This window comes from Falco peregrinus, chromosome 9 (genome assembly GCF_023634155.1).
Source record: "Falco peregrinus isolate bFalPer1 chromosome 9, bFalPer1.pri, whole genome shotgun sequence".
Lineage (NCBI taxonomy): Eukaryota > Metazoa > Chordata > Aves > Falconiformes > Falconidae > Falco > Falco peregrinus.
In genome coordinates this window covers 24,610,965-24,634,978 of record NC_073729.1, presented here as the reverse complement: position 1 = coordinate 24,634,978, position 24,014 = coordinate 24,610,965, and the positions used below count along the sequence as shown (strand labels likewise).

General features: G+C 45.7%; 1 protein-coding gene across 1 annotated transcript in view; it reads left to right on the top strand.

The window, feature by feature from the left end:
- Nucleotides 1–24,014, top strand: part of COL20A1 (collagen type XX alpha 1 chain) — a 52,947-nt gene that overhangs the window by 16,611 nt on the left and 12,322 nt on the right. The window contains exons 13-28 of the mRNA XM_027790337.2: nucleotides 274–419; nucleotides 1,752–1,875; nucleotides 2,354–2,493; nucleotides 3,099–3,228; nucleotides 3,753–3,895; nucleotides 4,994–5,126; nucleotides 11,403–11,545; nucleotides 12,177–12,306; nucleotides 12,605–12,661; nucleotides 15,507–15,545; nucleotides 17,475–17,613; nucleotides 19,333–19,475; nucleotides 19,857–19,966; nucleotides 20,733–20,891; nucleotides 22,893–22,970; nucleotides 23,682–23,768. Of these exons, the coding sequence (XP_027646138.2) occupies nucleotides 274–419; nucleotides 1,752–1,875; nucleotides 2,354–2,493; nucleotides 3,099–3,228; nucleotides 3,753–3,895; nucleotides 4,994–5,126; nucleotides 11,403–11,545; nucleotides 12,177–12,306; nucleotides 12,605–12,661; nucleotides 15,507–15,545; nucleotides 17,475–17,613; nucleotides 19,333–19,475; nucleotides 19,857–19,966; nucleotides 20,733–20,891; nucleotides 22,893–22,970; nucleotides 23,682–23,768 (1,901 nt within the window). The remainder of the gene's footprint in view (nucleotides 1–273; nucleotides 420–1,751; nucleotides 1,876–2,353; nucleotides 2,494–3,098; nucleotides 3,229–3,752; nucleotides 3,896–4,993; nucleotides 5,127–11,402; nucleotides 11,546–12,176; nucleotides 12,307–12,604; nucleotides 12,662–15,506; nucleotides 15,546–17,474; nucleotides 17,614–19,332; nucleotides 19,476–19,856; nucleotides 19,967–20,732; nucleotides 20,892–22,892; nucleotides 22,971–23,681; nucleotides 23,769–24,014) is intronic.

Genomic DNA, 24,014 nt, shown 5'->3' with positions numbered 1-24,014 from the left:
CCTTTCCACCTATGTAATTCTGCAAAGTAGACCACTGACATGCCATTAACACACCATGCTAGAAATATCTTACAGCTCTTTGCTGTTTTTTTATCCTTGGGCTCCAAAGGAGTTAAACCTATTCTCTGTGAAGTGGTGGCTCCACAGTGTTAGATGTGGGCTAGATGCCCACCAGCTTGCAGTAGCTGATGCAAAGCCAGGTGTTCTCTGGGGTTTGAGCTGTTGCAGACATCATATGCTGAAGAGATCTTTCTGCCTTGTTTTTCCTTTCAGTGCCTTTGTCTTCCCCTCGGTCCCTGCGCGTCTCTGAGCTGAGCCACAACAGTATCAGGCTGAGCTGGAAGGCAGCCCAGGGAGCCACGCAGTACCTGGTGCTCTGCTCCGCAGCACCCAATGGAGCAGAGGACTATACAACAGAGGTAAAGTTCATGGGAATAATGATAATATAATTTTTTCTCTGTGTGGGCTGAGTTTAGTTCTAGCTCTAACCTTTGTGAATTGGTATCGTGTGTTTGAAAAAAAAAAAAAGTGTCAACATTATTGCCAGTGACATCTTTCATGGAAAATTATTTTTTTTATACCATATCTCAAAGCGATTTATAACCGTGAAGGTTTCACATGGGCAATTAAGGAGTAGGGAGAAAACTCATTGCTTCATGGGGCCCTGGAAATCCAGGCACTGAACTCATATCTTTGCAGCCCCAGGTGTAATTGCTGTATCCTTGAGGCTGTACATAAATGTCTTCACTGTGTTCATCTTAAACTGTTAATGGAACCTTTGTTAGGGCTGTTTTTGTTGACCTCGAAAAACAAACTGACGACACCGCATAAGAATGAAACAATGTTTGATGAATGGAAAATCCTTAAAAACACCGAAGAACCTTTTTTTCATGTGTGCATTTTAATGAGTTATCTGGAGTACTTGTAGGCTGAGGAAATTAATTAAAAAGAAAAAAAAGGCGGAGGCGGGGGGGGTGGGTGGGAACATGTATTGCCTCTGTGTCTCAGATTCCCCCCCTGAATGCACAGCAACAGCAGCAATTGCAGGATCATTCTTAAAACAGGGCAATTCATGTTTATACTCTGCTTTCAGTGCATAATTGTGTGGGTTTTTTTAAGATTCAGAACATTTGAAGAGAGACCAACATACAAAGTTGTATTTTAGCATATTAAAACATTTCGGCAGTTACCTGACCTACCCACTGTAAGAGTGCAATGCTCCAGGGCTACAGGATATCCACAAAACCGGCATTAAAATGTTCCCAGGCTTTTATACAACTGTGGTCCATTGCGTGCAGACTCCTGAAAGTCTCTGGGTGTTTCTGCAGTGAGCAGACTGAAGGAGGAGAGCTGTGGCTGTGCTGCATTAGGGGCAGGTGGCAGCAAGCCGGCTGCGATCGGCAGGCAGCTCTTCTGCAGGAGCTTTCCATGTGTCCGAGCAAAGTGGGGTCACACCTCGCGTGCCCCCTGATCCAACCCAGAACAGCAGCAGCGTTTCTGTATAAGAGACTTACACCTCTGCAGACCAGGGTAGCAGAAGGTGATGAGTACCTGGCTGTCCCCTGAGAAGAAAGGAAGAGCACTGACCGCTGCAGAGCACCTACCCAAGTGGTGACATCCCAAAGGAGACAAGTCCCCTTAGCGTAACCAAAGGGTCCTTGGCCTGTGTCTCTGTACAGTCTTGTCCTGTTGAGTGCACTGGCAGGTACCCTGGAGCTGAAGGCTACCCCAAACTATCTCTCTGTTGACAGGTGAAGGTGGTCCAGCCTGAGGTCCTGCTGGATGGGCTGTCACCCAGCACGGAGTACTCTGTCGCAGTGTACGCGATGTACGGGGAAGATGCGAGTGATCCAGCCAGCATCCAGGAAACCACCCGTAAGTGCTGCTGCTGCTTACTGAGTTGTTACTAAACACTTAAGGCAGGAGAGACTTGTTCAGTGAGGTGCTTCCCATATTGTGCGTGTAGCTTGTAAACACCCTGTCTCTTCCCTGCCTGATCTTAAGCGAATATTTGTCCCTGAGGGGATCTCTAATTATGTGGTGAGCTGTGAAAAAGGAGTGATTTTCCCCTGGTAAAAAAGGACTTCTGAAAGAGTTGTTCCCTCAGACCTTTGTTGTCAGGGGATAAAAAGGGGAATTATTTGGCTATTTCTTCACCCAAAGCCCAGGTAGGCTTTGATGACCTCCTAGAGGCAAGTATGGTAGTGGTACAAAGAGAGTATCTTCCCAGCATGGTGAATGAGTCTCTGGGTTCAAGGTGGGGGTCATCTAAGAGCAGCAGGAGGCAAATGGTGGCATTGCCATTGTGCAGCCTGTGAAAGCTCGGAGTGCTGTCACTAAACTGTTGTTGCAGTGGCCTTGAGTCCTCCCAGATACCTGAGCTTCTCCGAGCTCAGCCATGCATCTGTTCGAGTCAGCTGGGAAGCTGCGTCTTCAGCCGTGAAAGCTCACCACCTCACCTACGTTTCTAGCAGGGGCAGCAACACTGGGGAGGTGAGTCCTCAAGGGATTGGTGGAAGGAAAAGAAACTTGGAAGGTCAGGCACTGCCTTGTTTTCCTTCAGCTGCACGGTTTAGGGAGACCTTATCCGCTGGTATTGTTTTAGCTCTGCTTTTGATGCAGTTGCTACCCAATGTGCTAAACCCTCTGCAGCTGTACCCATGCTTCTCTTCAAACCATAGCATAGTTTGGGTTGGAAGGGACCTTTAAAGGTCATCTAGTCCAGCTCCCCTGCAATGAGCAGGGACATCTTCAACTAGATCAGGTTGCTCAGAGACCCGTCCCACCTGACCTGATGTTTCCAGGAATGGGGCATTGACCACCTCTCTGGGCACCCTGTGCCAGTGTCTCACCACCCTTATTGTAAAAAATTTCTTCCTTATATCTAGTCTGAATCAAGCCTCTTTTAGTTTAAAAACATACCCCTTGTCCTATAGCTACAGGCCCTTGTAAAAAGTGTGTCCCCATCTTTCCTAGAAACCCCATGTAAGTATCGAAAGGCTGCAGTAAGGTCTCCCTGGAGCCTTCTCTTCTCCAGGCTGAACAACCCCAACTCTCTCAGCCCTTCTGACAACACTCACACAACTCCTCCACTGCAGGTGGAGGTTCCTGGCACTGCAACATCCACTGTCCTGAGACCTTTGTCTTCCCTCACCCAATACTTCATCAGTGTCAGATCTACGTATGATGAAGGGGACTCCTTTCCAATTACCGGCAACGTTACCACCTGTAAGTAGGGAATGAAAATGCTTTTGGTCCCAGTACAAGGTGACAAAATTGATGTGTGTCTGAACTGGGATGTTTTGAGGACTGGTCCCAACAGCTCACAACCCAAGCCCTTGCATAAAACCTGAATGACTATTGTTTTGTGTGTGTGGAGTACGTTCAACTGTGTTCTGTTGAAAATGAGGTGGAAGGAATAAAGAAAGGAAGCAAATGAAGAAAAAGCATGATGTATCACCAACCTCTGTGTCCTTGAGAGCCCTCCTAGCCTTCTCCCCTTTACAATACCCGTGTGATACATGTCCTCTCCCCAAATGAGATAATCTTTCTTAATTAGGGTTTTAAAAATAATTTACCTGTCTCTGTCCTGATGGCTGTTGGCATATGGGTCTGAAGAAGTGAAAGACTGGCTGGTCTCAGACATCTGCCTGGTCGATGTTTTGCTCCCTGACCATCTGCTCCCCACCTTGGTTCTGACAAGGCGCTGTCAATGCCCTCGCTTCAGCTCCTTCTCCTTCTGCCTCCCTCAGTAAAGGTCCCCCCGCCGCGTGCACTGAAAGTTACCGAGCTCTCTGGGAACAGCCTTCGCCTGCAGTGGGAAGCTGTTGCTGCCTCCGATGTGGTTGTCTATCAGATCAGATGGAGCACAGTCAGTGGAGAGAAGCCTCAGGAGGTACGGATCCACACGCAGCTCTGGGGGAGGCTGGCCTGGCCTCGTGCCTACATGATGGCTCTGAACTCAGTGGCATAGGTCGGTGTAAAGCTATTCAGGTTAATGCCCTCGAGCAATTAAGCAGTTCGGCACCCAGCTGAAGGAGCCTGTAGAATAAGACAAGGTCTGTCCTGGGTCTGGCTCTGTTCAGTGGAGCAGTCACCTTGAGTGCTGGAAGCAGGAGGGACAGCAAGCCAGAGTCCTACAGGCTCTAGGAAGATTGCAGAAGTGTTCTGGAAAATCTCAAGGATGAAATTCAATAGGGACAAGCAGAAAGTATTAAGCTTAGGCAGGAATAATTAACTACAGGTATACAGGATGTAGAACAAATAGCTAAGAAGCAATTCGGTAGAAAAAGATCTGGGGTTGCAGAGAATCACCAGCCCACAATGTCAAGTTGTTGTGAAAAAAGACAAAGATAACACTCAAGTATTTATAGCCAGAGGCATTGAACCTCCAAGACAGGTGAAACAACTTCTGCTTTCCTCCGTGCCGGTGAGCACTGACTACTTTTGGGATACTGCTCGTCAATGAGGTCAATGATGAACACAGGGAGGAGAATGACCAGAGGCAGAGCTGGTGCTGGAGGGGCAGGGGTGGACCTCTGCCTTTGCAAGCCCCTATTTTCAGTACAAATGCAAACAGCTGTTTATACAGTGGTTTAAATAAACGAGTCTGTCCTGCAGTACTTCACACCTGGGCTGGAATAGGGGTGCACTGGGGCTTCCAACCTCAGCACACCTAAAAGCTGGAAACTGGGCAAAGGGATTTCATGCCCCAGGCAGGTGGGCTGCCCTGTGTCAGGGCACTGCACTGGGGGACTGAAGTAGCTGCTGAATATAACTGGGTTGCAATGCACGGGCATCTAGTCTGCATTAACCAGGGCTGGAATTTTGCCTTTGCTTAGACGTGTGCAACCCACAACAGTAGATTTTGTCCCCAAAGCCCAGTGCTAACTCATTTGTGCCTACAGGCGATCTGTGAGCCAGATGCTTGGATGGCATGAGCTAGCTTAGGGATGCCTGGGAACTCGACTGACTCATTTCTTCCCTTCTGCAGCTCTCCATCGCTGGAAATGTGGCAACTGCTGTCCTGCCAGGCTTGCAGAAGAACACTGACTATAAAATATCCATCTGGGCCTATTACAAAGATGGTGCTCGAAGTGACACGGTTTCTGTTCAACACCGGACCAGTAAGTGATCAGTGCTCACTGTCTACAGCCTAGGGATAATAAACAAGGCACAGGATGCCTCAGACGCCATCACAGACCAGCAGCTCAGATCTGGTTATCTCCAGCTCTGAAATCCCAAATCTGAATGTCTGAAAGGAGTTAGAGATATTTAGCCACCTTCTTAAAGTGTTCTGAATTTGTCCAGAGAAAAACAGCTTGGGCAAACACAAGCAGGCTGGTGCATCTTATAGGTATCTGATACCCTTGCAACATGCTTCATGCAGAATACATTAATTTCTCCTCCCCTGCTTCTGTGCAATGGATTGATGCAAATGAATTGGCTTTCTGTTGGGTGTTCAGCTGAACGTGACACTGTGCTGCCTAACAAATGTTTCTTGTTAGTGAAATATTGTTTTTAATGAGGGTGAGGATTACTTCAGCTACATCATTGCTGAGCTGTGCTTCATCTGAGGGACACTTACAAAAATGAGAGAAAATCCTGCAGGCAGCCTCTGCCTTGGAAGCATTATTTAAATCTTGCTTTCTATAGGCAGGGTATAAGGTTAAAATGTGGCACTCCCAGAGGTCCTCTTAATTAGTATTCCCTGTATAATGGCTTTGTTGGCAGTGAGTGGAACACAATTCATTCAACAGCGGAGTCCTCCTCTATCTCTCAGCCTCCTTCACAGAATAATCTCGTTTAGGCTGGTGTTGAGCTGATGAAGCTCAGAGTAAATGGTGATCTTGGAATAAGAAGCTCAGGTTTTATTAATAATGACTAATAATAGCATTTGTTTATAGAGAGCTACTTTTGGCAAGTACCAGAAGCCGCATACTGACCAAAAAAAAAAAGCGGGGGGGGGGGGGCATCCTACAGGTATATAATGATAAAAGGACAATTAGAGCTGTTTAGAGGCTTCAGAAAATCAATGGCTGTTTTAGGCCATGAATTACAAAATGTCAGAGGAGCTCCTCACCCCCCGTGAACGACCTTCTTAGGCATATTTGGACAAGCCGGTCCTTGCTGGTGTTGGCACCCCGCTGGGACATGGAAGGCAATTTGACTTCTGCTTGTCAGCTGCTGTCCTTGTCAAAGGAACAAGGATGCCTGAGGGATGTCAGACTTTTCCTTACTGCATGAAGAAAGCAAAGCACTCAAAGAAGTCGAGTGTGCAGCTGGGCAGCCAAACCGGAGCCTCAGTGCCTGGGTGCTGCTGGTGGGTTTGCATGAGCAGTCAGGACAGTGCCACACACTCCTCAGGGCCAATATTTGCATGTGCAATCGATGTCTTTGATGGTGATTCTCTCTTTTTAATGTTTAAAGTGAGACGTGGCGCAGGAGAAAGGATAGGTGGTGGTTTCCAGGAGGCGGTGCTGATACCAGACAGTTCAGAGGAAACTTGTAGACTCCAGGAAATGGAATAAGGCTTGTACAATGGATGTATGGGAAGATGTGGCACTAGGCAGGACTCTGAGAAATTCTGAGATGTGGTTATACTTCAAGCCTTTATTGTTTCAAGCAAAAGCTACCATCTTGTACTGTGTAATGATGCATTGTTAGGGTGTCCAACAAGGTCAATCTATGTGTCAGAGCTGGTGAATGGTAACTCCTCCAGCTAGAGCAGAACAATCTCTTATATTATCTGGCAATCTTCAGACCCTTGGTTTGATTTTTTGAGCCTGCTTCACTCTAATTTTCATTATAAAATGAAATTCTGGGGGCTGAAACACCAATGAAAGCTACCTGGTTCTCCTCAGGTCGGTAGACTCCGGGTTGCAACCTGGAGAATAGCAGCAATAAGGCTGTGCTGAACAAAAACAAAAGTATGTGTTAGAGGAGGTTGAGAACGGCTTTTCTTTTCATCACTGGTTTTCCCTTTTTCTTTCCTGGCAACATCCCCTTACATAGGAATAGGTCAAGACATGTAAGTTTTCTTAAAAACATCTCAGTAGAATTTGCAAGAATCACTGAAGTTTAAGGGCAGCGGCTGAAGTGAAAGTCAGCAGGAAGCACTGGTAACACAAGCTTCTGTCCCTGTCCTTCGTCCTCCTTGGAATACTTTCTTCTTTGAAGGTTAAGGGAAAAAAATGCCAGGTCAGAGCGATGGTCTTTGCACGCTGTTTTTGTGAAATGGAACCATGCTCCTCCCTGGGGCAAGGCGAGAACAACGGGTTCATTTTATTCAGGACCACTGATCCTTCTCGCCCCACCTGAAACACCCATTGACCCTGCAGACACCAGGCCCTCACAGACAACAGGTCATCGGAAACATCATCCTCTTATAAAACCCAAAACCATTTGTCACTGTGATGTGTCATTTGGGCTTGGGATGAGGTTTCTCCTCTTCCTGGTAGGAAGAAAATTTTCTTTCAAAGTTATGGATGAGATTTATCCCCGAAGACTTTATGAACTCAAAAGAGCTGAACAGCTTTAGCTGGAAAAGGAACAGAAGTTGGAGACAGTGGTTATGGTCCAGGTCCCATCTTATCTGCTTATCTAGCTCAGCACTTGGTGTATAAGTAATGGTGTACTTACGTATTCAGAGAGAGGAAGAGGAGGTAAAAATTAATTTTGAGGTTAAGATGTGCAGCTGGAAAAACTCAGGTCCTCAGTCTTTTTTTTTTAAATATTTGATTATTTAACTATTTATGTGGAGTGAGATTGTGGCAACACAAATAATCAAGATAGACAACTTAATTTCATTCCCACCACTAGTGCCAGGTGCTCTGGGTGTCCTTCTAGGAGAAGGGCACCCCTCCCTGCTGCTGTGCTAGTGAGGGAGGGCTGGCAGCTGCCTCTCTCCTTCCACGAGTCCAGTCCTTCCCTGCCACTGCCTTAGTTTTACATGAGTCCAAAATCCAAGCAAAATCTTGTGCAAAAGGGAGTGCTTTAGCTGTTGCAAAATGTGTGGAGCAACTGGAATGTTTTCAATTCTTAGTCTTGACTAGGGTGAAAAAAAAAAAATATTTTAGGTTTATTTTTCAGTAACCCAGTTAAGCAAACCTTTCTCTGCAGACTCACCAAGAGGCAGAGCAGAAACAAAAGCACACTGATGTCTTTCCCACGGATAACGAAATTGTTACCATGTGCTTATCCATGGTTCTGATGTTTCTTCTTGTCTCTCTGTTATAATTAGACTAAAGTCTCATTTGGGTTAAGAGCTCTCATTTCAGTACATTACTATAAATTGTCAAGTGTAACAAAGCCCTTATCCTTTACCAAAGGCTCTACGCAGCGATCATTTGTCATATTAATAAATAACCTTAGTGGTACTTCAAATGGTACAAGCCTTTCACGCAAGCCAGTGGGAGTGCAGAAGATGCTTTTTGGAAGAGGAAGCTTCTGGGTCACAGAGGTGTTGCTGAGCAGATCTTGGAAAATGCTGGGAGGGGTGGCCTTGGAAGATGCTGAAGGGGTGGCCTTGGAAGATGCTGAAGGGGTGGCCTTGGAAGATACTGGAAGGAGTGGCCTTGGAAGATGCTGGAAGGGGTGGCCTTGGAAGATGCTGGAAGGGGGTGGCCTTGGAAGATGCTGGAAGGGGTGGCTTTTTATCCTGCTGATCTCTTTTGTACTGAGGGGAAGTTCTTTCACCCAGGCTGAGGAAAAGGAGCTTTGTTATCTTACAAAGCAGTCACCTCTTTGTTCTGAAGGACAAGGATATTGGGGGTGTCTCTCTGCCACAGTGTTTCAGGACTGAGGCTCTGAGGCAGCAGTGATGTGAATGAGCATTGCAGGACCTGTTAGCCGCCCATGGTGACACAGGGACTCTCCCCACAGTAAAAGGGCTGTGACATGACTTGGGAACCTGGATGCAAGGGCAGCACTTCAAGGTGGATTTTATATGTAAAAGAATTTCAGCGGTTTAACAACTTATTCAAGCTGTCAGCTAAGATATGCTGTCACCATAAATGCTTAGGTATTGCTTACCATCCTTGCCCAGTTTAATTCAAATCTTACCCAGGAATTTAAAGTGAGGTCGTGTTGTGTCCCAGGTTCAGTGTGGGAATCGTGACATGTTCAGCCACCATATCCCAACTGTGTTTCTGAATCTCAATCTTCTGCTGACAGGGGCTTTTCCAGGCAGAGGCACAAATGGACCAGACTGCAGTAGGACAGCCCACACAGTCTGTTGGTCCATCAGAATAAGAACCACAGAGGTGGGGCCATGGAAGAAGTCCCTCAGCTTAGGCATGATGAGATAAAAAATAGTAAATATAGACTTGGGAAGATCATCTTCACAAATTTGGCAATGTTACCCCTCCCCATCTTTTCTATCTGCTCAGAAAGTGTCTCTTGGAAGTTTTTGTTACCAGGCCAGAGAACGCAAACGTGTCTCATCTCAGCTGGGCTGAGCCACCCTGGCTGACTTTGCACTGAAGTGGAGCAGAAGGTGCCGTTCCTCTAGCTAAGCTGTGCCAGCAGCATCTCCGGTCTGGGGCTGGTAACTGCCTTCAAGCTCTTCATCAATGAGCTCTTCCTAGCAGAGCATATATTGCAAATAAAAGGGATCGAAATGTGAGGGAGAAGCTTCAACCCATGGCAGCGAGGGGGAAAAAAATTACCTATATAATCATTGCAGATGAGTATTTTGATGGGGTGAACTCTAGGGTTTTACTCTCATTTGAAAATGTGCCTGTGATGCTGGTTAGACCCGAGAACGAGCAGGCTGGGATTCCTCCTATGGAGAAGCAGAGGTTCAAGAGGTAATTGAAGACACAGATGGTGTCCTCTGTGTCAGAGATGCTTCCATCCTCCTGGGCAGCTTCAAGAGGTGACCTTTCCCCTGGCTGTCAGATCCACGCCATCAAATTCTGCCAAGCCTGCGGGCTTTCCAGAATAAAACCAACTCAGAAGACTTTCCCTAACTTTCCCTTTAAAGTTCACTTAAGCAGTGTCTCCACTTGCCTCTGCTCAAGGAAATAGCCAGGGCAGCCAGCAAAGATGCAGATGTATAGCACAGCACTAATAATAGTGCTGTTGAAGTGACTTTACCTCCCACACTTATTTTCTTTTCCACTTTACCTTGTGATGATGCACAGGAAGAGCCTCCAGCCTGATTCAGCTGCTAGCAATCTTGGTTCAGCCTCGGGAAAAGTAAGCTTATTTTATACAGAAAAGAGAAGGAGGATCAATGAAGATGCAAATGATCTTCATGGAGCCTGTGCTCTAAGGTCACCCTAGACTTTGCTGGGTGGGCAGAAGAGCTTTACAGGTAAAACTGCAGAACGGAAATCTCCTAGCCTGGAGTGTGCCCTTGACTATCTTCAGGACTTGCCCATAATTTTTAGTTTCTTCTGAATAAATGCTTCCTTTTCTCTGTCCAAGACTTCTGTGCATTCACAGCAGCATGGGTTCAAGGCCAGACACATGCATTTATGCAGAGCAAGACACTGCTTGGAAACAAGCTCCGGGAATGGATGAGCCCATGGTCCTGAGCCCCTTGCTCAAACAGCGGATGGATTTGGCCCACTTTGCCTTTCTCATACTAACTCCCAGCCCCTGCTCAAAGAAATCACTCCAGCCTCTGTCACCAAGTTGTGTTTGCTACACAGTGGGACCCCAGGGAAAGAAACGCATTTGTATAATTAAAAATTGCTCAGCTTTGGTCTCTGGCAAACCCTCTCCTGACTGCCCATGGCTCAGACCATCACCTGCCTGGGATACATCCATACATCACCGTGCAGGACCAGCACAGGGAGTGTAGCTCAGGTAGCGTATGTGATCCCCTCCCTGAGGCTGTGGGTGGTGGTGTGAGAACTGCTAGACAAAACTGTCGTGGGGTGGCTGCTCTGGGGGTTTTAAGAATAATTTTACAATAGAAAGAAAAAGCTGGAAAATATTAGCAATTATGATGGGTTAACTTTGATGTGTGATCCAGGTTTAATTGGCAATAAAGCTGTTTTTCCAGTTCCTTGATAAAATTCAATTGCAGTTTGGGTCTGTGTGAAGGGCATGCTTTGGTGTTTGTCGGTCATGTATATCTCTTTCCTTTGTGCTTCCAGGACTCTTCTCCCCTTCCAAATTTTTTTTCCATGTCCAAGGATTCAAATTGCTGAATGCTTGAGTTGTACTGTGTTGTACTTGGGGAATCCTCATCCCTCCAGAATCTGTTTTCCCTCTTGCCTGGTGCCCAAGATGACTGCCTCTGCTCTTAGCACAGCACAGCCGAGCACTGTTCAGAGATGGGCTGGCTCTTAGCACAGCACAGCGTTCAGAGATGGGCTGGAAAGCACGTGGCCCATCGACAAGCATTACTGCCTGTCTTTTATGCTGTTCACCTTTAATCCCCGTTGCAGATTCCCGGAGCCCACCCACCAACCTCTTCATCGACTCTGAGACCCCCACCAGCCTCCAGGTCCACTGGACCCCCCCCGACGGCCGCATACAGCACTACAAAATCACTTACAGCCCTGTTTCGGATGCTGGTGCTCAGCAAACAGTAAGTCTCGGGCTCCTTTGTAGGTGACAGGTACTGGACCAGAAGGACATGGGGACAATTTTATGCCCACTCCACGCACTCCAGTAGCAGTTACCATAAGGATACTGGTTCACAGGACTACAAAAGCAAATCTCTTCCCTGACTTGCTGATGAGTTGCTTTGTGAAGAGGACCTCCAGGCTTCTTTGTGATTAAGATATTTGTGTCCATCAAAGCTGCTAATGCAGCTTTCTGCCCTCCTTGAACTGCCATGGGGAATTCTTGGAGGCAGAGGGATAGAGGATAAACCCACTGCCCCTCTGACTTATGGAGGTTAAATATTAACCTTTTAAACCTTAGATTTTATACTCAAACACAGAGTGTTATAATGCACTTCTGCATTTGTGTGGGGAATATTGGGGTCTTTACATAAGAAAATGCTCTTCCCCTGAACACGGCTGCTCTGCTGGCAATGCACAGCCAGGCTTCCTCGGCTTGCTCTTGCTGCTGCCTGAACCAGGGAGGGATGCTGCCCTGAGCCCTGCTGTCCCAGCACGTGCCACTAGAACCCCTCCACGTAACTCTGGGCTGTGAGTAAGAGCTATAACGGGAAGCCTGCCCAAATGCCGGGCTCTTTTTCCACCCTGCTATAGATCATGGCTTCTGGCAAAAGCAGCAGCGTGACCCTGCAGTCGCTGCAGCCTGATCGAGCCTACAAGGTGATTGTTTCTGCCATCCACTACACAGGAGAGAGTGAGACCACATCCACAACGGGACGGACGAGTAAGTGTATCAGTCAGAGTGTGCATGTTCTTCATAATCTTCCATCTATCAGTCTTGAGACAATGTCTATCAGACAGCAATGTCCTCGCTTGCACTGGGCTGTGGGCAAAGCCAGGGTTTTGCTCAGTGTGGTAGGCTACTAGCCTTGAAAAGGGAGAATCCTTTCCCAATTTCTCCACTCCTGTGCATTGTTGGCAATTCCAGGATGACTGGGAAGGGCTGGTGACCATCTGGGTCTCAAGGAAGGTGTCACGGTCCTGAAGAACAGAGCTCACACATGCATTGCTTTCTTTTTCAGCTCCTGTGTTGTCTAAATTACCTTCAATACGAGGATTCGTTCCATCTAAAACAGAGGGTAAATTACTTCCTATAAAGTCTTGCTTTTTATTTTTCTTCTTTTCACTAACAAATCGCACAGTGTGGGCTCTGCAGAGCCGGCAGGGGTGGGTATGTCATTCCTTGACAGATGCCTCTGGGGACTGTCCAAGGACAGCCAGAAACTACATAACTTCTTAAATCCAGACTCACTTAGTAAACAGAGTGGTAGTATTTTTAGAGGATTTCTGCACAACTTGAACCAAAATGGAGCAAAGGGAATGATTACATGTTTTAAATTAAAGTTCTCTGTAAAGTCCCTTATTAAATTTAATGAGCGTATGTTCTTATAACTGATATAAAGCATACTATGAAATGGATTAGTGAGAAATGTTGAATTAATAGGGTTATAAAAAATTATTAAGAAGTAAACATTAGAATACAGATATTGTGGCAGTGTTAGCTTTTCCTATTTTAAATTAGTCTAAACAAACCTCCAGTTTTAAAATATATTGAGGGAAGCCAAGAAGGAAAAATGAAACAGATTAGATGAGAAATTTTTAGTTTATACACAACACAGAACATATCAGACTAAGTTTTCAAGTGTGCTCTTGAGGAAATCTACAGGTGTTCAGACCACAGTGGAGAAGTCCCGCGAACTTTCAAGCAGAAAATGATCCTCCCGTAAGGCTGATGAGTCACCTTGCAGAATTCAATATAGCTGTTTGGCTATGAGAGCTGAAACGATAATAGAAGAAATATTGAATTCTGTATGTTCTATAAAGTAACTTATTTTGAAGAAGAAGTGGAGATGATACGTAATAATGTTGGGAGACCTGTTGAATGTGCAGTAGAAGACTCCAGCATTGACATGTACCTAAATTATTGAGAGAAATGGTTTGATGTTGCAGGAGTGAACATTTATTGTACACTGAATAGCTGTATTTTGCTGGGATTTGGGGAGATAAACACACACACACACACACACACACACACACACACACACACACACAGAGGAAAAAAAAAAAAAAAGAACAACAAGGCACAAGGCAGCAAGAGTCCTAGGCTGGAAAGTCTAGGAAAAAATCTTCAAAGCAGAACTGCAAACTGCCAGTGTCAGGGATTCTTACCCTGATTCTGATATGCTTCATCTAAGCTGAGCATTGCCAGATCAAAGAGCTGTGAGCAATCCCAGTGCCTCCAGCCTGGGACGGAGGTGAGAATTGCCAAGGATGTTGGCAAGAGGGACCCTGGGGTCTAGGCAAGGGTCAGAAGGAGCTCCCTGACTGCAGTGAGTCAGGTATCTGGTAAAGGGGAAGGTTTATAGTTTGCTTATATGACTGTGGGGGGATTTATTTTTATTTTCTACATCATGCTTCAATTCTGAGCAATGCCTCACCTTTGGAAAGCTGTTTGGTTTCTGGAAGGGGAAGGGAAAGAGCACTGTACAGCTTGGGGACATGAGTCAGCTCATCTTGGGTGCAGGACACTGCTCCACAGCCAGAGGCTGGTCAAGCTCAAAGAGATGGGTTTGAGACTGAAGCTTCCGTAACTGATTTCTTCACTGATTTCCATAGATCCCTTCAATAGTTTTATATCCAGTTCTACCGGAATTATGGTATGTATGTATAAAGCTATGCATCAGGTTGAATAATGGAATGATGGAGGTCGTGGCAACTTGTAGGCCTTTGTAGTTTAACTCCTGGCTTCAGCAGTCCTGTGTCCATCAAAGTCATAGGTCCGGGTGCCCTTTCTTTGTCTTGATCATGAAGAATGACATTGAAACTCCTAAGGACTTAGGAATCTCGGGTGCTTTGGGGAGGGTAGGTCACCCCCTTTAAATTTTGTACACATTTTACAGAAGTTAGTATGGAAAATTGGAAACCCTTCTTTTCTGATGAGATACAAAACGGCACTGATGCAAGGATAGCACTAGCAAGGCTGTAACAAAGCCTTCGTATAATGATCTGCTAGATTCTATTATACTGATGACCTAGAAAACCATTTATGAAATAGCCCATCTTGTCAAGTGTCCTTGATTTTCAGGGACGTTTCTCATTTTGCGTCAAGCATTCCCTTTGTCCCGGCTCCATCTGGCACCCATGGCCTGGGATACACATGGCAGCAGATAATTGAAAGTGATGTTTGTGCGCTGTTTTCTAAAACCCCCCTTACCTGAGCCTTTTAAATGGAGAGTGCTTATAGCCATGGCGCCTTGTGTTCCAGCTTCACATCCCAGCCTTTCCTCCTCTGGTTTTTCTTTCTGCCCTGTGGCATCTCAGAGGATTCATCAAGGGAATTTCTGAAAGGCAAACTGCAAAACTTTGCCAAAACTCTTTTTGTTCAAAAGAATTCAAAAGCCAGACTCTCAGGCTGAGATATATATTTTTGCTGTGTGCACTTTGAGTTTCAGGTACAAAATTCAGAACTGCAGATATCTATCTTTAATTACAACACCATTAAGGTGCATGTTGCAGTAAAAGCACTGTTTTCTTTTTTTAAAAAAAAAATTGTGTTTTGATGTCCATTTTTAAAGAGAAACTTGCAGAACATGACGCTCCTTTGTATTTTCATAGTGTAAGGTGCCAGGTGAGTTAGTTAAAAGAAAGCGATCATGAAGATGCTTGATGATGAAAGAGGGTATTTTTTGTTTTGCAATGGGCAAGCTGAAAAACAACCTTTATGTCTGCATGAACATAAATTCTCTTTCTCTCTCCATATATATAAAAACAAGGTTAAAGTCCAGGGTATGAATTAAACTGTAGAATATTCTTAAGTTTTGCTGTGTTTTTCCATTGCTCTGCTTAGAGGAGCTCTGTTAATTTTGCTTCCATAATCCCCTACTGTCTTTTCTTCCCTAACAGTTTTTTATTTTCTTCTCACAGCCTGCCCCACCATCAGCTCTACCAAAGGCTCCGTACGAGGTATGGTACCGTATCCAGCCCTGATGGTGCTGAGCTGTGAATGGGAAAACACTACCTGGTCTTGGCTTTTGAGAAATATGCAGGATCTGAGCAGGAGGGAAATGGTTTCCCTGTCTTAAGGGAAAGAGGAGAAGTCTGAGAACTGAAATAGGAAAACAGCCTTTATCAAGCAGAAGGATATTCTGCACTAACCAAATCAGTATGCCCCTGCTGTCACACCAGCTCATGCTCTGAGCTGTTAGTGCTTAACGCTGGGATTTTCACCAGTCTTAAGGAAGCTGTCTTCAAACAGCTGTGGAATTTCAAGAGGATTTCAATTCCTACCTCATATAGGCTCCTTAAGAAAAACTCCGTCTGTCCCCAGGATCACCTTAGCATCCTCTAGAGGAGGTGCAGATACCCAAGGTGCTCCCCGCAGTGTGGGCTTTGAGAAGGTAGCAGGTTACCGTTTCTCTTGCCTCTGCCCTAACAGCTGCTCACGCTGTTAGGGTTACTTTGAAAGCCATTACTTCTGCTTATAAAGTGCTACCATCTCCTTCCCAAAGAGCGCTGTGATATGGGTGAGAATGAGAAACTGGCTTCAGTTCTCAGCTCTGCCGTTACTCCATGGTTTGGTCACTTCATCTTTCCTCAGCTCCCACCCCAGACCTCGCAGCCTGTGGGATGTGCATCCCCCTGGCTCTCTGTGCTGTTGCCCTGTCCATGGATGCAGAAGCTAAAGCAATCAAATCATACAGCCACAACAAATGCTGACCTCTCCTTCTCCTTGACAAAGGTGGCAGGAGTAGCCCATTGCCTTAGCAGTTCACTGAAACCCTTACAAGGCAGATGCCCAATCTGGTAATAATACAATTATATTACAATATAGTTATAACTGTGACTCAAGCTTTATTCTCAGTCTTTACGATACAATATTTCCTGCATGTTCTAAAGAAAGTTCCAGTGCCAGAAGCTCCACAACAGATAAATGGTTCTCAAATAGGTCATTTCTTTTGGCAAACTCCCTAGTACTGTTGAAACTGGGGAAAAAAAAAAAAAACCAACAAAAAACCCTAACACCCCAGATCAACCCCCAGGCAAAACAAAAACTCAAGCCAAGAAACTGCAGAAAATTGTAAATGGTGAATAGGTGAGGGAATCCAGACTGAAAGCACCCTGTTGAAATAAAATTGTAGCCTTTCCATCTGCTAAAAAATGAGCTATTGCCTTCATCCCAGCCTGCTGCAAATTCAGATTAACTAAAAAAAGAATCCTAGTTGCAAGATCTTGTCATACTGAACAGAAAAATGAAATGAGAAAATGACTTGGAGCTTTAATGGTGAGCGGGGAGAGTGAGATGAAGCTGCATGAACCAAGCAGGCGATGTCAGAGATGTCAGGGGAGAATCTCTGCAGACCGCATAAGGCAGGTGACCCCTGGGTGTCTTGTGAAAACAGAGAGAAATAGAAATGCTTATATTTTAAAGTTCTTTCCTAATTTTTCTGACTCTTACATATAAGGCATTTCAGAGCAGAAGTAATTTTTTCTCCCTCCTAGTAATTACTGGACTGGCTCCATGTCTTGTGAAGATTTGCATCTGGTTGAAAAGGCGAAATTATTGGAGTAACTTCTTTCACATTTGTTTTTTCATTCTGAACGTTTGAAAACACAGTTGTGAAAGTCTCCATCTTTAGTCTGTTCTTCTCCAAGAGGAGAGGATTACAGCGAAGGTGTATGCAGGGTGCAGGCATGAACTGTTTTCCTTGGCTGCCACTTGTGGAGCACACTCCAGGTTTCTAGTGGGTTTGCACAGCCTTGATGGTGCCGTGTTGCTCTGGCGCTTTCTCCTATTGCCTTCTCCATGCTAGCTAGAGGCTAATTCTACCTGTTCTTCAATCACACTTCTCATTTCTAAACACTTATTTTTCTCTTTTTCTTTGTCTGCTCCAGGATTTGATATGATGGAGATTTTTGGCTTGGTAGAGAAGGAATATGCCTCCATTAAAGGCGTAGCCATGGAGCCCTTCATATTCAGTGGTTCCCGTACCTTCACCCTGTTCCGAGACACTCAGCTCACCCAGAGGACTAGGTGGGAGTGGAGCTGTGACCGGTGTCATCTCCATGGTCCGTCTCATGTGCACACATTAGCTATGCTCACAGCAGAGGAGTATCACTGATCTGTGGATGAATGGTGCAGCCCCACTGGCAACTTCAAAATGAAATGATAAAGTTGATGAGCTAAATCAGACCGTACTAGACTGAAAAGAACGCCAGAGAGTTTTTCCTTAATATATTAAGAAATGAACCTCTGACTTTCCTCAAGAGGAATTGTAACGTGCCACACAGAAGTTAAGGCGACACAGTAGGGTTATTCATTATATCTTTTGCACAGCCCCACATTTTCACAGCGAGGTTTTTCCTTTTTACCAAGTCACTTTTTCCAGCAGTTTTAGTTGCTGTGATGGGCATAAGGATCATGTCAGGTATAGACGCTGCACCATTCTTTAGGCATTCCATCCACAACCACATACACTTCAGTGATGGCAGTTTGAGGTCATATTTTCATCCTCAATCCCTTCTCCCAACATCTCTGGTGTGGAGACAGACCTGCTCTCTGCAGCTTGGTCTGTATTGATGAGAGGGCATAACCAGTAGCTCTGGGCTGTGACTTGACCCTGTTTCACTGAACACGAAGCTTCTCAGCAGGGTCCCAGGCGGGCCAGGCAGCTCCCATGACCTCATTCATTTTTTACAATGATAAATCAGGAATGATCTGACTCCTGACATTCAGTGCTACTTTGTTTAAAGCCTAATTACTGAGGCACTGGCTCAGTTTAATCTTAGTTAAAGAAGCAAATCTTCTTAAGAGTAAACAGAGTGGGAGAGATTCAGAGAACCCTTTGGTCTAAATACTCAGAAAATTATGGGCAAATCCTTTTGTTCAGCTTCTATATATGCCTTTCCAAGGACATTATTCCTTCAGAAACAGAGAGAGAAAGAAGAACCTGGCATTATTTATGAATCAGTCCTGAAAAGACGCTTGATGAGTTGTGTATACGCCCATGCAAATGTGTCCTGTTTCAGATTACAAATGTATTTCAGGCATAACCAATTTGACCTTCCTCATTGCCTTGTCTCCTCTCGCTGCTGCTCCTACCCAGGGTGCTTTGATGGGTCTGGCAGCGGCTGCGGAGGGAGCTGGGTTGTGCCAGCAGCTGCTGACCGGCATCGCTGCACAGTCACGAGTTCCAGCGCTCAGCCCAGGTTTTGCAGCTGGGATGCAGGGACCCAGAGGGGGCTTTCTGTGGGCTCTGAGCTTATTCCTGAAGGGCACGTACACTGATGTCTGCCAAGGCTTAAAGATTTACCCCATGAATACAGGAGAATTATTCCTCCTTCTTGAAGAGGAGACCTGGGGCAGTGTTTTGGAGCCTGGCAGGGATGTTTTGTAAGCTACACTGGGCTGTTTTGAAAAGCATCGAGGCTGCACCCACTGTGTCTTGGCTTTCCCCAAGGCAGCTCTGGCAGTGATGGACTGACACCAGCTGCTCCACCTGGGTATCCCCCCCAGCATGAGGGCAAGGCCCTTGAGGGCTCGTCACTCAGCACAGGCTTCAACAGCCTGAGGTGGGTGCACAGAATAGGGGTCAGGCTGTCTCCTGGCATATCCTGTTCAGCTCCTGGGGGTGAAGCTTTTCCAGGCCACCCTGCCCAAGAAACAAGATGGATGAGCCCTCTCTGTAGGATTTTGCTTGCTGGCTCTCGCTGCTTTAAGCTTCTGACCCTTGCTTGGCTTATCTCATTGCAGTGACGTCCACCTCTTTGCAATCCCACCTGAACACACCATCAGCATCCTCCTGCGCCTCCTGCCCGAGACCCCCAAGGAGCCCTTCGCTGTGTGGCAAATAACAGATGAGGACTTCCAGCCTCTCCTTGGCGTTAACCTTGACCGTAAGGTTTCTTGTTGAAGACATTGTATTAACATATTTTCATGTTTGTGTGAGCAGCAGAACTCCTTTCGGCATTCACTTGGCAAGTTCTAATGTTTTTGTTACACAGCAGCAGTTTTTCGGGAAGCTTTGTTTTGCTGCCAACCTTGCATTTTAAATACTGTCTGGTGCAATTAAAAGGGGTACTTTTATTTTTACTCTATTTGTAACATATTCAGTACTTTTACATATTCTTTTTCGTTCCCATTCTTTAGAAGGATTTCATTATAACATATAAAGTCTTTCACCATGTTTAAACCTATTTATTTACTATTGTTCATACGTGGGTGAAATCAATTCCTCTTTTAATTCTAAGCTGTTATTTGTCCTATTTTCCCTGTAGCCAGTAAGAAATCCTTGACCTATTTCAATCATGACTACAAGGCTGATTTGCAGGAAGTCTTCTTTGACCAGCAGGAAGTGAAGAAGATATTCTATGGGAGCTTCCATAAGGTCCTTATCAAGAGAGGGAGAAACATGGCTCACTATCTCACGCCAGTCTGAGAATATTATGCCATTGATGTGTTTTGCTCAGAGTGAGGAGTAATTATACAAATGCTTTGCATCCAGATTGCTAGGAAACTGGCAAACCTATTTGATATGCTGAAGTTTATAATTGTGAAGAATTAAGGTTCATCCCATGTTCAGAATATGATTTCCGTATGTTGATTGCTTCCCTTTCCCTCCCAAAACTCCAAAACTGAGGGGTTTTTTTAGGTCTTGATAACCAGGAAAACCTGAAAAATTAAACATTTTTTTTTTTTTAGAATTTGGGATTTTGGTGACCAGTTAGTGCTGGAAAGAAGGAATAATAAAATCTAGCCTTGTGAGAAAGCCACCTTATTGCTCATAACAGGGTGGGGTTTTGGCCACCTATGTCCTCAGAGCAAAGATATCCCACCCAAATGAGCATCAGGCATCTGCAGGCAGTTTCATTATTTAGCTAGATCTGAAAACTGAATTATTAAATACTACAACTCCAGAAAGGCTTCTCCCAAGGAGAGGTGAGGGCAACATCAGGGAAAAGTGCAGTGTTGCACAGCAGACACAGCACATACTGAAACTTATTCCTGAGCCCCCCTTGATCCATTTGCTCCCTAAAAACACCCCGCCAGTAACACCAGCAGTCTGGGAATTGGGCAGAAGGCATTACTGTCTTTAAAAGACCCCCTCATCTCGTCGCGGAGCTCCAACCCACCTCTTTCCACCTGCCGCCCAGGTGCACGTGGCTGTGAGCCACTTCAAGATCAAACTCTATCTGGACTGTAAGAAAATAGCAGAGAAACCTATCAACACTGTCGGCAGCATCTCCACCGCTGGCTTCATCATGCTGGGAAAGGTGACGAGGACCAGAGGACCCAGGAGCGGGTCTGCATCGGTGAGTCCCCAGTGGCTGGGGAGTGGAGGGGGGCTTAAATTTGGAGCTGGCTTGGGTGGGCAGATGGAGAGGAGTGCCATCTCACACCCTTCTGACTCTGAATTCCTCCAAATGCTGCTGTGACGCACAACCGTGCCCTGATTCCACTGATCTCCATGATTTTAATGAGCTTTCCTAGCATGCTGTTTCTCCCCCTCGCTTCCTACCTCTGTTTGAGGTCTGTGATCAGAGGCAGCAGCGTGAGCATGTTCCGGAGGTGCCTTCAGCTGGCTGCATCGTCTGGGGACCAGGGGAGCACAGATCCTGCGCTAAGATGCTGAAGCAGACAGAAGGGTTCCTTGCTTCTGCAAGGGAAGGTTGTGCACAGCAGCCCCCACCCAGTGATATCGGGAAATGCCAGAGACTGAAAGCAGAGCTGGATGCGCCTCCATCTCCAGCCTGTTTGGGATTGCCTATCTGCATGCAAATGACAGGGAAATAATCTTTACTATAGAGGCTCTTCATCAGCTGCTACTTGAAAAAAACCCAAGGAACCCAAACACTCGGTGCCAGCCTGGGGGTATTAGTGCATCACAGGAGCCCACTCCCTGCAAAAAGAGGAGTAAGGGGAAGCATGGGCTTGGTGTCATGCCCTGTGACAGCCCGGTGCATGGTCCAAAGGGCAAAGCCACCCAAGTATGGCATTGCCTGGCATTCTGTTGCTGTACTTAGTCCCTAAAACAAGTGTTAAATACCTGCAGAATAAGGGGCAAGTTCATTACTCGCAATGTGCCAGTGGGACTGTAGAAAATCCTTCACGACTTATGTGAAGCTTTTACTCCTTGGCTTTGCTTTTAGATCAAGAAGCCCAGGGGAAAGCAGTGCATCAGTTGATTTATGACTTCCCTTGCCTCAAAGCAGCACAGTAAAAACAGTTTGTCCCATATGCCTTCCCAGCTGCAAAGAGAGAAGCAGAGATCTGAGATATACTGGGAAAAAAGTGAACACTGGAATTGTCTGTAAGATATGAGGTCAGCTGTGTAGCAAACCAGGAGACAGTGGTATTCGAGCAGTATTCACTTATTTCCTGAATAAATTCTGTGTTAATTTGATCGCAAGCCTGGGGCAACAAGGCAGGAATCTGTGCTTTCCTTGTCCCCCCCAAACCCTCCCTGCTAGCAGCTTAGCTAGACAGAGCGAGCTAAATAATGAACAGCTTTGCGCCATCCCTGCTCCCACTGCCTTTCAAGCCCAGAAAAGTTTCATGTCTTCCATGGCTCTGCTGCCCTTGAGAAGGCAGAGTGTCTCAGTACTGGTTATGATGGAACCTTATTTAATTTAAGATATCTTTAAATGCCGCTTGATCTATGGGGCTCATCTATACCTGTATGCTGCTTGCCACACTGCCTGGACCGTACAGCTTGCTTGTTGTTAAATGCATGGAGAGGAAGGAAAAAAGATGAGAAATGGTGTCAAAGAAATAAAAAAAAAATCTGCCTCATAATTTTGGTTTGGCTTTGTGCAGCGTGTGCTCCTTTGTCAATCAGAATGGGCACATGTGGCAGTTGAGGGATGTGGTGAGAGACAGGTTGGGGTTTCTTGGGAGGGGATCACATCTGTCCTGGGAAATGCTGCTGCCACATTTACTGTTGTGTCCATGCCCCTAAGGGCAGCAAAGCAAAGTTTGCTTTCACATTTTGGTGATGCTGGAGCCCCATTACTTGAGAACCTGCCTGCTGCTGCAGGATTGTGAGTGCACCACAGACTTGGCTTTTGCTACTGTGAAGCTGCTGGCTGACTTGCTTAGCGAGACACAGAGACCTGAGGGCTTGTAAAACACCCTGTAGCCAGGGGTACCTTTCATCTTGTGGCTTTTTTGGGCACACTTATAGCTGGGATCACATGGAAGAGTCCTGTTAAACTATCACTGAAGATTATTTTTAGCACTTGAATGTCCTGAGATTTGGTGATGGACTGTGCATGCCGCTGCTACTTTCTTGTCAAACTCTCTTTTTCACCCAGTTCCAGCTGCAGTCTTTGCAGATCACTTGCAGCAGCGTGGGGGCAGAGGAAGACAGATGCTGTGATCTCCCTGCACTGGTAAGACACGAGGGACCACTCTGCTAACTGACATGAATTTGGGGGTGATGGAACAAGTCCATGGCACTGACATGACACTACAAAGACTCAAGAGGGAAACCATTCTTTTTTTCTTTTCTCTTGGGATTAACATCTGTGTGTTTCTTGGTGAAGTGAACAAAACTGTGTTTGCTTCAAAAGAAAACAGAACTCCAAACCCCGGTGCAGTGTATATTCTCATCTGTAACAGCAGCTCTGACAGTCCTACGGCTTTGCTGCCACCTCAGCCCTGTGCTGAGTCACAACATCCCCCTGCTCTTCCTTTCCTTTTCTTCTCAACACAGAAAGTTGCTTTGTGAGGTGTACAAATACTTAACAAGGAGAAAATTATCCTCCAGTATGTGTTATATAAATTTTAGGCAGGACTGGTTCATATATTTTTTGTCTAAACTTGTTATTTATTAATTATATTTTATTTATATTTATATATCTATTTTTATATATGTGTACTCATTATATATTTAGGTATAATAATATATATATAATTTATTAATTGTATATTAAACAGAAAAATAAAAGAATTGCTCACAAAATTCTCTCAGTGGAGTAGAGAAAAATTCTGCTTTTCTCCAACTGAAAGGCTGAATTTTGAAACACTGAAAATGTTACCTCTGATCCATCCTGTTCTTGCTACGCAGCTGCTCATGCCACTTGGGCTTGTTTTTGTTTCAGAGGGATGAGGACACCTGCCCTAGCTTAGCTCCCGCCTGCTCTTGTACGTCTGGCCGCCCGGGCTTGCCAGGACCTCCAGGGCCCCCTGTGAGTTCACCTTCCACGCAGCATGTTGCATGCACGGGTGTTGATTCATGTTGTTTGGGCATGGTAGGCATGAGGATAATGCCCCTGGGGTTCCGCAAAATTTTAGAATCAGAGAACCTTTTAGGCTGGAAAAGACCCTTAAGATCACCGAGCCCAACCGTTAACCCGGTGCCGCCAAGCCCACCACTAACCCGCGTCCCTGAGCGCCACATCTACGTGTCCTTTAACCCCCCCAGGGCTGGTGAC